Raw genomic sequence first — 13,362 nt, 5'->3', positions numbered from 1 at the left:
CAGGAGACGCCATGTCAGGTACCAAAAGCTGGCTACAGCACTGTCTAGGCAAGTCCCTAAGTTCAAAAACCAACAATGCTTTCTGCATCATGGTCTCCAGCAGCCGTGAAGCTATAGATGTGAATGTCTATTGTTGATTTATTTATATTTGGGTGCATTGGCAAATAGCCATATGTATGCATCAATACAGTACTGTACGGTATTGTTTTTTATTATATGCTCGTGGTTTAAAAAGAAACCTTACACATTTTGTATAAACCAAAAGACACAATGGGCCTCATTACGACCCTGGCGGAACGGGTTAACGGGTGCAGCAAAAGGATGCAGACCCGTTAAACCCGTTCCGTCACATTACGAGGTCCCCTCGCGGGACCCGGTAAGCACGCCTGGTAACACCAGTAAGCATGCCTGGTAAAACCAGTCGTGCTTACCGGGTACCGGGAGAGGGAGCAAACAACGGGCCACTCGTAATCGGCCTGTTGTTTCCCATTCAGCCCTATGGGGGCTGGAATGGGAATGTTGAAGGTCCGGGTTCTAGGAGGGAGCAATTACCAGGCCCTCCGAACTCGGAATGGCCCGGTAATTCCTCATTCTGTGAACCCGGACGCGGTTTCGGCGGTCGTAATGTGGCCCAATGTCACATCACCATATTCTACACAAGCTTATTAAACTTTTCAAATTACACATTCAGAAATGTAAGTTTAAAAGTTCATCTATACATCCAAGAGTAGCCAACTCGGGGAAAGAAAACTGTCTTCCGGTTAACATTTCCCTCCAAAAATTGATCTTAGCTATACAACCTAAGATGACATAAAAATGTATTAAAATATTTAAACCTAATTGATGAAGTGGAAGGATATTCTGAAAGAAGGTGTTCCAGGTTTTCAACCGCGGCTTTATCTTTTTAGTATCTACACACTCTGTTCACACATTAAACCCCGCTCTTGCCCCCTTTCACTTCTTTATTGGCTAAAAGATTTCCTCTTTATATAATGATGACACTCAATATCCGTAATACAGCATAAACGTTCAATATATATGTAACAAAATGAAATTCAAAAATACCAATATAGACAAACGTGAAAGAAAAGAAGAGAGACGACCAAGAGGAGAATAGTAGATCAGCACTGTTAGCCTCCTTAATTGAAGATATCACTGTGTAACGAACAGGCTAGTTCCAGGTGCCTCCAGGACCTTGGTGGTCGAGTGAGTGCTTGCTCTGAACCTTAATTCTCACCGTCATTCTTCTCTCAGACCAACCACTCACTGAAAAGCCGAATCTCAGGTTTCTTCCACCTGTGTCCAGAAAGGTCAAAGGCACACACTTGCTTTGATTCCCATTTCTTGCCCCACTATAAGCCTGGAAGTTGATGTTTCATTTTGTGCTCGGAAACCAGCAAAGTGTATGAAAATACGTCTTCCTCAAAATTATGTGTCTTAGGAGATAAAAGCGATTGGGTGCAGAAGGTTGTCCCTACCTGGACATCGACAGCATTTCTTATTTTAAATGGTCACTGAGTTTAGTATTTTGGGTGCACAATACTATTGAAATAAGATGCCATATTGCATATTGGTGTGAATATCTGATCTTTGAACTGTTTTGTTAATGGTTTACCCCTATCCCATTTCTTTCATATAAAAAACGATATTATTTCTCCTGCCCATCCCCTAATAACTTTACCATCAGCAAAAACCTAATGCTTTAGAAATCATTGATAATAAAAAGGCACATGGCTACTCACAATTATTGTGCATTCTGGTCACAATGATCCACGTGCTTCAGTATTGTGAGCACAAAAAGCTGCAACACTGTGAAGTTGTAAAGTGCCAAGACTGGTGAGGGGTGACTGCTGAGGACGCTTGGGGCTTTAGGGCTGTGCAAGTAAGACCACCATGAGGCAGTAGGACTCCAGTGCTGAGGCCCAGTGCGTGTGAAAGCCACGGTGCTCTTGGGCTTGGGTGTCCGGCTTGGACGCAGGAGGCAGCGGGTCAGGCTGTCGTGGTGTAGTATGCTCTGCATACATTGACTGATACTGATTGGGCAGCGGGTTCGTGGAAAAAGTAAGACTGGAAAATAATCTGCTTGGGGCCAGGAAGCTGTGGGGCACACGGTAAAGAACAGGGTAAGTAACTGTTCAGCTCTTTGCAAGAATGGACAGTAGCGTTGCCGTAGCGCTGCGGCTCTGCATGGCCTCACGGAGGGAAGAAGCCCATGGGTCTGAAGTTGCCATCAGTGGGACTAGAGCTTAGGAGGGAACTGAACGGAAAAAAGATAGCTTTTTGTGAGGTATGTCACTTTGTCATCTGTCCATTAATGTATGTAAGGAGCGCGTGCACTGTATCCAACTCCTAATGTAGACTTTGTTTTATTTGTCTCTGCTTTCCTTCCAGGGGAAATTCATTCGGATTAATTTTGATGTGGCCGGATACATTGTTGGAGCCAATATAGAGACCTGTATCCTTACATGACCATTGCAAACGTGCCTTGGGATGAGAGTGAAAAGGAAGGGGTAGTGAACAATATTCGTTTTTCCATCCTCCTTCTCTTGGGCAGGACGTGGCACTTCTTCGGAAAACCTTTCTTTTCTTGTGTGGATGACCGTAATTGCTCTGACACCTTTCTGTGTAGAGGAATTTGTTCCTCAAAAACCCTTTTCGTTCTCTGTCATATGGGTTTTCACTGGAGACCTCTTGCTTGTCTGGATTTCGGTGGAAGCTTGAATGACATCTTGCTGACCAGATGACTGTTGGTGTCCCTCTGAAAACCCTCCCCACATGGGTGGTGCTTATGCTGAAACATCTTCCTGTTTGCTCTGCTGTGCTTGTTCCACTTCGTGTTCAGGTGTTATTATTGATTGTTCCTCTGAAAGACTGTTCCTGTGCCCTGGGGGTGACGGTTCCTGTCCCTTTGGATTATGGTATTGCCCTCTGAAGCCTCATTTAGTTAAGGAGATATGGGTGGGTTTTGCGAAACACCCCTTTGTTCCGCTGCCAGGGTGTGTTCCCTTGTACCTTTCTTGTTCTTGCGGTTATTCTCCTGAAGCACCTTTCAGCCTTCTTTCTGTCTGCACACTGGTGATGGTTTATGGAAGTCTGTTCATGTCTTGGGCTATTTTTCCTGATACTTCTACCTGTCCTGTTGACTGCGGATATTCATTTTAAGCACCTTCCTTTTTTATGACCCGTTTTCTACCCCTCTGAACCTGCTTACCGTGTGTACAACTGTTTATTTCCTCGAAAGCCTCCTCAGTCCAGCCATGTGTTGGTTGTTCTTCTGAAACTGGCCAGCGTTGGCGATCCAGCTGTTGCCACTTGGTCCTTTGGAACCTCTATATCCACACAGTTCCCCTGTGGCTCTGGTGAGAGTCTGGAATCCTTTCCTTAACCCTGATGTTCAGACCTTCTTGAAAAGTCCCGTGCTATCCGCCAGGCCAAAGACGAAAGGACCTTCCACATATTCTACCAAATGCTGTGTGGAGCTGGAGAACATGTCAAAAGTAAGTCCAGCCAGAAACTGACCCACAATCAATCTTATGGTTTTAGATTTCTTCAATGCAGATGCATCGTGACATCTCACTCTGGTAGCACGCTGGAAGCGCTAAGGGGTAAAATGGGAGCACCACTCATTCCACAGGGGGGGCAGTAGAACTTCCAGAAAGAAGACTTTACTATCCCACATATAACCCCGCCATAGCCAACAAGAAAACTCAGACCGCTCAGTAACACCCTTCTGCACAGACAGCACAGAGCCTTGCTCCGTAAATACAAAGTGTATATTTGTTTGCAATCCTCTTCCGTGCAAATTCACTCACACTCAGGAAATAAAATCCAACACACAATTGTATGCAGCTGTAGAGTATTTGGTGGCTTGGGGAGTTTGGAGGGCTATTGCTGTCTCTTGTAAATAGTGGCCGAACCTTCTCATTGTGTGGTGTAATATGGATCTGCATCATTCAGAGCTCACTGGGCAGTCACAGAGGCAAAAGACCATCTGACGACTCAATGGATGATGTGTGCCCTGTCTGCGGTCAAGGGTCAAGCCCTCTGCCACTTTAATTAGTCCCTCCACTGGAATCTGTACATAACTGAGGGGATTTTCCCAGGTTGGACATAAATAGGAGACGGCCATAGCTGCCTAACCTCTGGGATTGACTCAGAGACTCCAGGTTTGCTAAATGGTCTATGTCTTCTGAGATGGGGGAGACCCCTGGATTTTGGATTTCCGGTTTGCAGGGGCAGAGAAGAAGTGTAGATCCCTTGATTGGATTAGAACCTGTATCGTACCAGAAACCAAGGGTGCCAGAGAGTCTTCATGTTATTGTGCTATCTTGCAAGTACAGTCTTATGTGAGATTATTTTTCTTGACTTGGGCAACCTGCCTTTCACTGCCATACAAGTATACTCTTTTTGCTTAACATTTCTACCAGGGTTTATCATAATGTGTGCACTTATTCCAGTAATCTCATTAATACAGAGTATTCTTAAAATTAACAGATTTAAACACATTACTACCAATTACACCTGAGAAAATATGATATCAAGTCCCTAAATTGTGAACTGGCTTCAAAACCTGGGTCATTACTTAAATCATGTTTGGGATCCTGGCCAAATCATTGTATCCTTCTGTGCATTTTCCAGGGATGTTCTAATGTAAACTACATGCACGCTGTTTTGTCACAAAATAGAAGATGATATAATAATTAAATAGAACGAGAGAGAAAGAAGAGAGGGAACATGGAGAGCGGGAGAGAGTGTGTGTGCTTTGTGTGTGCATGACTGCACGTTGGTTAGCCTAATTAACGTTTCGTCTGATCGTGCTTTTGTTAAAATGAATACACCCCTACATGCTGATGTCAGCTGCTTAGAATTAAACGCCATCTTGTCGAGGCTTCTAGCAGTCACCAATCATTCAAAATGAAGGGTAGAAAAACAATCAATGTCTGTCCATTTTGGCAAAGGCGCGCAGTAAAAGCAGGGGTTGCATTCCTGCCACATAGGCACATGGGAACGGCGCCAACTGCATCACATTTTAAATGTTCGTGTTATTCGGCATGCTCTAGTCATTCTTGGGCCTCTAGGCGCCACTGCTCACTCCCATTTGTTACATTGGGCTGCAGAATACACCTAAGCGCAGTCCCACTGTGAGCTCCTACTGCATGGCGCCACTCTCGCATACCGTGTGTTACCATCGGCACTCCCAAGCATGCCATTGGCCACCTCTGGAGGGCCGTTTTCTCCACATCATCTGCAAAGACTAACCATACACTTGTGATGCCCCCTGGTGGGGAAACGAGAAAGTGATGCAATTGATATATGCATAGCTGCATGTTCTCTATTCCAAGAACTGGGAATGTGAGCAGGCGAATTGTTGGATGGGGTTGGCAGCGAAGGATAGTGGAGAGGCTGGGAGACTGATGGTGGATGTGGTTTCAGGTGATTAGTCTGAGTTTTATGTTCTGTTGGGATAACTTGTCTTGTACCGCGCCCCATGGTCTCCAGGCGCTCTCGTGGTTCTGTAAGCGAAAGGGTTGTGTAGGTTAGTGGGAGCAGAGGGAATGGAATAGAAATTGTTCTTTTCTGTCGGTGCTAGTAGAGTGATAAGGAACTGGCATCTAGTGTGGGTCAGGTTTCTAGCTGTGTTTGGATTGTTTGCACTGGGGCTATTGTTTCCGGATGGGTGGCGTTCAGTGATTGGATGTTTGCGGCAGTTATTTTCGTGATGAATGGTGGGTTGTGTGTTTTGGTGGAGACTGCTGGAGAGGAAATGGAAGCGGGAGGTTAGTAGTTGTTTTTCATTTCGGTCCCTGTTGTGTCATTGGGGGGTGTCCACTTGTGTTGGTCATTGGGAGTTGAACAGCCAAGTATTCAGTCTATTGTCCTGATTTCGTCTGGCATTGTGTTCCATGGATTGTCAATTAGGAGTGTGAATGGTGTTCCTCAAAATTTCCTTTTTTCGTATTGTTTCCTTTCGATTTGGATATAGTCACTGGATCGTAGTCCTCTTACTGGAGGTTTGAACTTGTTTTTTTTAGTGGTAGCCAATGTAGGGTTATTAGCAATGTTGTGATGTGGTCTCTTCTGTTTGGTCTCAGAAATATCCTTGCTGCAGTGTTTTGGAGGCGCTGGAGTTTTTTGGTGAGTGGTTTTGGCATTCCAAGGTAGAGGCTGTTCGCTTAGTTGATTCTTGATAACACCAGGAAGATGATTGCGTGGGTTACATGTGACAAGGAGCGATAAGGCAGCATCTCTCTGATTAATCTTAGGAGATAGAAGCATTTATTTGTAATAGTGTTGACTTGTGGTTCCAGTAAGTCCGTTGTTCATTAGTATTTACCACAGTTGATGTCTCTGGTTGAGATACCATGTCCGGTGGCCAGTCCAGCCGTGAGTTGGTTGTGGTGTCCTCTGGGGGAGAGATCGTTATTTCTATTTTCTATCCAGTTTAATTTGAGATTGTTCGTTGTCATCCAGCTGTATATGTCTGTGAGGCGGCTGGGTCTTGAGTTGTGGCTATCTTGACTATCAGTTGTGTGTCGTCTGCATAGTTGTGGGCAGTCAGTCGGTGGTGCCGGATGATTTTCGTCAAGGGTGACATGTAAAGTTTGAAAAGGAGAGGGGAACGGCTGGATCCTTGAGGCACTCCGCAGGATACGTGTTTGCAGTGGATGTAAAGGGAGGTAGGTAGATTCTTTCTGTATGATTTCTGAGGAAGGATTTCAGCCATTTTAAGGCAGAGTCTTTTGCTATATAAAAGTACATGACCTTACCTGTGAATCCAGGAAGCTCGTATTGTGGAGAAAAGAGCAAGATACGCAAGCAGCAGGACAGGTAGCATCAAGTGCTTGTGTACTGCGAAAAAGAAATCATGCCAGCAGGGTGCAGAAACCTCCTGTGTGGGAAGAGGACTATGTGATGTATGACGTTTTTGTTTACATTGCTTAGTTGGAGTACTTCGTACCATGAGGAAATAACTGCATTCCTTCAGGAAGAGTCTTACTCTTAGGCGTTCCAGTTGTGCACACCCACATGTATGGGTATGTGTGGTTTTCGTTTCTTTCAAAGACTTGTAGGTTACTTCTTGCTTCGTTCACAGCCGTTTGTTTCTATTGTTGGGAGGGAGATGTGTTAAGAGCATTGAATGGTGTTCGCAGAGAACGTTGGGGGAGAGACTGGGAGATGGAGGATGGATGCGGTTGCAAGTGATTTGTCGGAGTTCTACTACTTAGAAGCATAGGAACTTACGTCCAGTGACTCCTCGAAGTTTGTACCTCCCACACATATTTATTTACTTGTCTAAGGCGCTCAACACACCCTGGATACCAGAGCACAGGTTAATGACGGTTGAATATGCTGTTTTGTGAACAGTGAATGGCCCTGTGCGATGACGCAGGCACCACTACAGTACTGACACCTAGTGATCAGCTGTTGTATAGTAGTGTGGCGCAAAGGAGTGCCTGCGATCTGCATTCACATAGAGCCTCTTTGGCATCGTCGGTTTCTATGGAAACAGGACAGCATGAATGCATCTGGCTTGAGTTGGTGCCACACCTTTTAACGCAGAGATGAGAACTCTCCTGAAATAAGAGCACATCATGTGTGTGCATAAAGCTATTAAAGCTCTGGTGGGGCCAAAAGCGAAAGTGCTGAACCGAAACAGGATTTCCTGTGTAACAGTTATTTTGTTCCCTCCTGCAGCCGACCTTCTGCTGGAATCCTTCAACCAGTACCGCTTCCTGTCCAACGGATCCCTTCCCATTCCCGGCCAGCAGGACAAGGATATCTACCAGGAAACCATGGAGTCCATGAAGATCATGGGCTTCGCGCATGACGAGATGATGTGTAAGTGTGCTGTGGAGGTGTCGGAGGACTCCACTAAGGCTTATTGACTTGCGATGTTTGGGTGGCAGGGGCATCTGGAGACACTTCGCAGTAGACTGGTGCTGGTAGGGCTTGACACGGTCGGGCACGTGTCAAGCCTTTGCATGATGAATGCAGGAGACTGTTCCTGCATTGTGTCCTTCCAAAGCACCACCCTGCCACAAAAGCCCGTAACTTCCCAAAACATCATCCCATACTCTTAAAGGGCACCTACATTAAGAAAACATTTGTACTACACATTTGCAAGTTAGTGGGTGCTACTCTGTCCCCCTCAACCAGAAACCAGAGCACTGAACGATACACTACCCTGCTTTGCTTCCCATACTTCTTCCCATCATTTCTTCTGGTTTAAACACCAAAAACAATCCATACATCCCAACAATCCCGAACACTCCCCAGCAAATTATAAATGAAGTCTGTCCATTTATGTCTCCCAGACTTTTCACGCTTCCCCCTCCCCCCTACCTGTCCTCCATGGTCCTCTTTCCCTTTCACCCCACAGACGACGCCCACTGAGCCTCTGAAGAGGCAAAGGTATTTGTCTCAAGCGTTGCAGGGGGGCTATGAGGCAACCATGCGGCCTCGACGAGACGGGAAGGAAAATGAGCCTCACGTCTGGTAGCAGCGCAATACAATCTGCATTACTTAGTATGCGAGTGGCAGTTGGCGCCCGCGGGTTCCCCGTGAGTGCAGGTCTCGGGGAGATGGCACAGACTGCCCATGACGCAGGGCAACCCTGCCTTTATCGAGTCAGGATTTAATAGCCAGCAGCTCTTTGTTTTCTGGGACACGTAATCTATTTTTAGTATTAAAGGTATAAACATGTAGTATGATTGAAGACCGTCTCGCAACAGGCCTTTGGCTCATTGATGGCCATGCTCTGTCGTTCAAAAGTGCATGTCACGATGCAACTAATGTTGCAAACATTTTCAGCACCTCCGAGGGTGTGGAGTTTCTCATTTTAGTTAATTGCCACTTAAAATCAAAATGCCTTCAACCAAACTCAGAGTCTTCTTTGGAAATCTCAGGGATCTCGTGAGGAGGGGGTGTGGTGGGGGTGTGGTGGATGCGCCGTTCATACCAATGAAGTCTAACAAGATAAGGTTTTTAGAGAGATGGAGAGAGAAACAGGGAGAGTGGGGGAGCGTTGTTGCATATAATAGAGAGCCTTGGCAAAGCCAATCTTTTCATAGGGTACGATATTTTGGTAAAGACCGCCATATTGGCTTTGCCAAGGCTTGTTGGGGAATGTGTGAAGCAGTTGGTGTCCATCTCTTATATATGTGTGTGTTCCTTACAAGTAAGTAAGCAGTTGAGTTGCTATACAATCAAATAGCTGTATCTTTCTAAATCGTTTGTATCATACATTCAAAATTAAATTACTTTTTACAGTTATAATCAAAAGCAGAACCATATGAAAAGGATACAATCACAGAATAGCATATTATCAGTTAAACGATACATCACTTAATTCGTGAGTTCATCCCAAAATTCCTTAATAAAATACCAAAATGTATTAAAAATGTCTAGTAAACCAATGTCATTCCTCTCCATAAATCTTCTCTACAGGAGTTCTCCCTCCAACAGAGCAATGTCCTGTTTAACCACAGTCTAGTAGATGTTTGCTATAGAAGTCAAGCAAGGCAGCACAAGATGCGAGTAGATGTTTTGGGTTTTCCAATCGCATGTTACTGCATACTCTACACATCCTAAGATCCTTATTAAGTTGAACCCTGGCCCCCAGAACTTTCATAGTCTCCACAATGTTGAATTGTATTCTCATATACTCTCGTCTAATAACACGAAAGGGAAACTCTTTTAAGAAGCCTGGTATTCTTAAGGAGTAGGAATGTACGGGGTGTAGTCACTGCTATGTGATTTTGAGGCAAGGGTTACCAAGTTTTGTTCCCAATTCAAAAGAGCCAGTGTATACATTTTGTAATACTCATTTAACTTTGATAACCAAGGTCCTCAGTGGATCAATCTTTAAATGTTTGCTGCAAGCCATGACCTCTATCATTAGGCTGTCTCTAGAATAATCACTAACCATCAAATTCATTAGTGTGTTAGCCTCATAATTTACCATCTTCCAGTTTAAGTTCAAAAGCGGTACTAATGTCAGAGTTTATGGAGTTTATGCCCATTTCACTCAATGGACCCTCTACCAGAAGGTTGCGTGGCATGTTGGTAAGTCCCCGAAAACAGTAGCTTTCCATTTTTATCCCCGCACATATTTAGTTCTGCATATTTCCACTCCGGATAAGATCGTCGGGATAATTTTAGCCCTGTGTGTATTAATTAAGGGGAAACGAGAGTACCCTCGATGTGTCTGGGAGAAATATCTGATGGCCGCCAAATGGAAACGAGCTGAATAACTTGTTGTCTCCATTTGGGATTGTGATTTTAACTTGTGGTCAGTAGTTACCGCTAGATAATTAGACTGTGGTATGCACTCCACCTGTTGATCATTTCATTTCGACAAAAATAAACGTCCTCTGAGCTGCTTCCTGCCAGGATGGAAAGTCACGATCTTAGTATTGTGTGCGTTAGTGCCGAGGTTATTCAATACTGGCTAGGAACCCAGTAAGGTCAACCGATGTACAGCTGTGGGAGTAAAGCCCATCAGTCTCAAATCCTCTGTGTAACCCATCCATTGAAGGCAGACAGTTCCTAGTTTGAGGGAAACACTTTGTGAAACCAATGCGGTCAAAAGATCAGATAAATATAAATTAAATAATGTGGGTGCTGGAATGCAACCCTGTTTTGTTAGGCCTATGTATGAGTTCATGAAGACACCAGTTTGACTCGTTCTCGTTTTAACGGAGGTGTCATTGTGCAAAGCAATACTCATTTTCAATAGGCCTAATGGTATATCCCGGCCACAGCTTTTGCCGGAGACGACCACGATTAACGGTATCAAAGGTGCAACTAAGGCCGATGAAAGCAACGTGGACCTGCCGACCATACTTACTCCGTGCCCGTTCAAATCCCGTAACTGGTGCAAAGGATATTTTTATGGATAAATTATGTTTTCTTAAACCCGCCTGATTTAACCGAAGAATTTGTTTGATAACTATCCAATCACTGAGCTATTTTAAAACAATGCTAACACATCTTTGCCAGCATTTCCTACATCGCCAAGATGCGATCATTATTTCTATCTTCCCTGGGTCTGCGCTTCTGCACTGGGATGGCAATGCTTTTGGTCCTGCAGGTTGGTATAATGCCCGACTGATGCCCCACAAACTTGGGTTCTTTTTAATTAGCGAATTGCATGAGCCGTCTGGGCCCAGAATGCCCTTTCCTCATCTTGTCATCAAGCCTTCCCCAGCCTTCCCTCATACCCTCATGACCCCTGCCATGCCAATACGCTACCACTGTATTGGCAGTGTTTGTGACCCTTTACCAGCCTTGCATCTCATACCAGGCCTACCCATTGAAACCCAACCCTACCATTTCACGTCTTTCCAACCATGCTGCACCTGGAAGGCACCTCCATTTAAATGTTCCATTGGCACCCTGCCTATTAACATCTCGTGTGTACATAATGCAAACTGGGCTTGGTGCTCACTTCATATTTCACTCTAGCCAAAAAAGTGATGAAAGGAAGGTTTTGAATAAATAAGAACCACTGGTACTACTCTGGGCAAGCTTCCACGCCACTGTTTTTTAGCCAGTCTGTGCCATTGCAGAAGGGCTCTAGCCATGTGCAAATCAGTCCGTCACTGCCTCCAATGGCAGCAGCTCAGCCCAAACTGCTATGCCAGGTCCCCTCTGTAGGGAAACGCAAGCAACCCCTGACATTCGGCCTCGCTGGGCCTCATCAGTGAGGTGCAGTTTTGTTCCCTATGGCGTAGCAAACAAGGCACCAACGTCTGGGCATACTCTGTCTCTCAAACAGAGACACACACTATAGCCAAATAAGTGATAGGTGGAAGGTTTCAAATAAATCTGAACTACAAGCACTGTTCTGGGCAACCTTCCACACCACTGTTCTTAGCCCCTCTTGTCATTTCAAAAAGGGTCCAGCCATATGCCAATCAGTTAGGCACTGCCACCTATGAAAAAAGCCCAGCCTGAACTGCTTGGCCAGGTTCCCTCCACACGGAAACACAAGCAATCCAGACATGTGTCGGCCTTGTGGGGTCCCATCAGTGAGGCTGAAACATGCCTGGGGTTGCTAGTGGTCTTGTGCAGAAGGGGCGTGACCAAGCAGTTCTGGCTGGACTGCCCCTTCTGTAGAGGGACCATATGCATACACTCTTTCCCTTTTCTGTAATGGCTTGGCAGGCAAGGAACGATGGTCTGGAGGGTTTCTCTGAGCGATGCCAGAGGTTAAGAATAATTCTAAACCTTCCAGCCATCACCTCCTTTGTTTTGCATTTCATATTTCATAACATTAACCCCAACATTGAAATGTAACCATTAACCATATAAACCCATTCAGAAATCTCAAGGCACTTCGATGGGAAGATAAAATGGCTGCATCTGCCACTCCATGGTTGTTTTATGGCTGTTTTATTTCTTATTTCCATAGAATTTTAGAAGAGTAGGGGCCTCAGTTTGAGCATGCCGAGCGAGACTCGTGATGGTGTACGTATTTCTGAAGCTTGCCTGCTTAGATTAACATGCTTTGCGTAGGTTGCCATCTAGTGGCTTGGAGTATTACTTTTTTTTTTTAACCAATTTATTTGGAGTATTACATCTTATTTTTATTCATTTGAAATGGGGCGGTGACAGAGCAATCCTGTCACTATCACTAACCCACGTGTGCAGGGACCCATGATCCTTCACGCTTTGGCATCATGAGATAGTTTTTTTTTCTGCCATTGGTTGGCCGCATGTACACGAAGTGACATTTTTTTTAGCATCTACCATTGGTTGTTGCCGCATCTTTGAAGCAAAAAACGCGGTCATTTAACATCGATCTAGCAGCAAAATGGAGGCAGATTCTGAACCCTGCTCATGTGACCTCCCATCCAATAGACGCACAGTACGGAGCGATGGAGTTTTTGATCATTACCATCAGCATTCTGCTGTCCCTCCCCTAGCGTTAGCCCCACAGGCTGGCTTTGTTTTTGCGACACCCTTATAATTTTTTTAAAAAACATTTTTTTAAAGCGCTCACAGAGCCCGGGGGCATCGAGGCGCTGTTACAGGAGTATGTCCTAGTTGCGGGGATCGAACCTGTGTTGCTTCTTGTCGTCTTGTTTCCAAGGTGAGCACATCTAAGGTAAATCTTTACAATCGGTCTCCACCCCCATAGAGCCGATCTCAGGTCATGCCTTGGAGAACTCTCCTGATGCCCACAAGACTGCTTCCATAAATCTCAAATACAGGCTGAAGCCTGATAGGACCTGCTATAAGTCAAGCAGAGTCGGTGCAGAGTCTCGTGAGTCTCTGTTACTTTGTTTTTCCTGTTTCCTTGGAGCTGCTGTTCGGAAGACTCACATTGGTCCTCCTTCTATTTCCACTACTGCAAGA

The 13,362-nt window shown here is 45.1% G+C and overlaps 1 protein-coding gene across 5 annotated transcripts in view; it reads left to right on the top strand.

Annotated features, from left to right (window-relative positions):
• LOC138454056 (myosin-10-like) overlaps nt 1-13,362 on the top strand; it is a 623,027-nt gene that overhangs the window by 433,604 nt on the left and 176,061 nt on the right. For all 5 annotated transcript variants that reach the window (XM_069607013.1, XM_069607016.1, XM_069607014.1 and 2 more), the window contains 3 exons: nt 2,392-2,455; nt 3,399-3,497; nt 7,696-7,839. In XM_069607013.1, the coding sequence (XP_069463114.1) occupies nt 2,392-2,455; nt 3,399-3,497; nt 7,696-7,839 (307 nt within the window). The remainder of the gene's footprint in view (nt 1-2,391; nt 2,456-3,398; nt 3,498-7,695; nt 7,840-13,362) is intronic.

The sequence above is a fragment of the Ambystoma mexicanum genome, chromosome 1p, assembly GCF_040938575.1.
Source record: "Ambystoma mexicanum isolate Mex_15411 chromosome 1p, UKY_AmexF1_1, whole genome shotgun sequence".
Lineage (NCBI taxonomy): Eukaryota > Metazoa > Chordata > Amphibia > Caudata > Ambystomatidae > Ambystoma > Ambystoma mexicanum.
The sequence above is the reverse complement of the archived record's forward strand: the minus strand, read 5'-3'. Positions and strand labels throughout refer to the sequence as shown.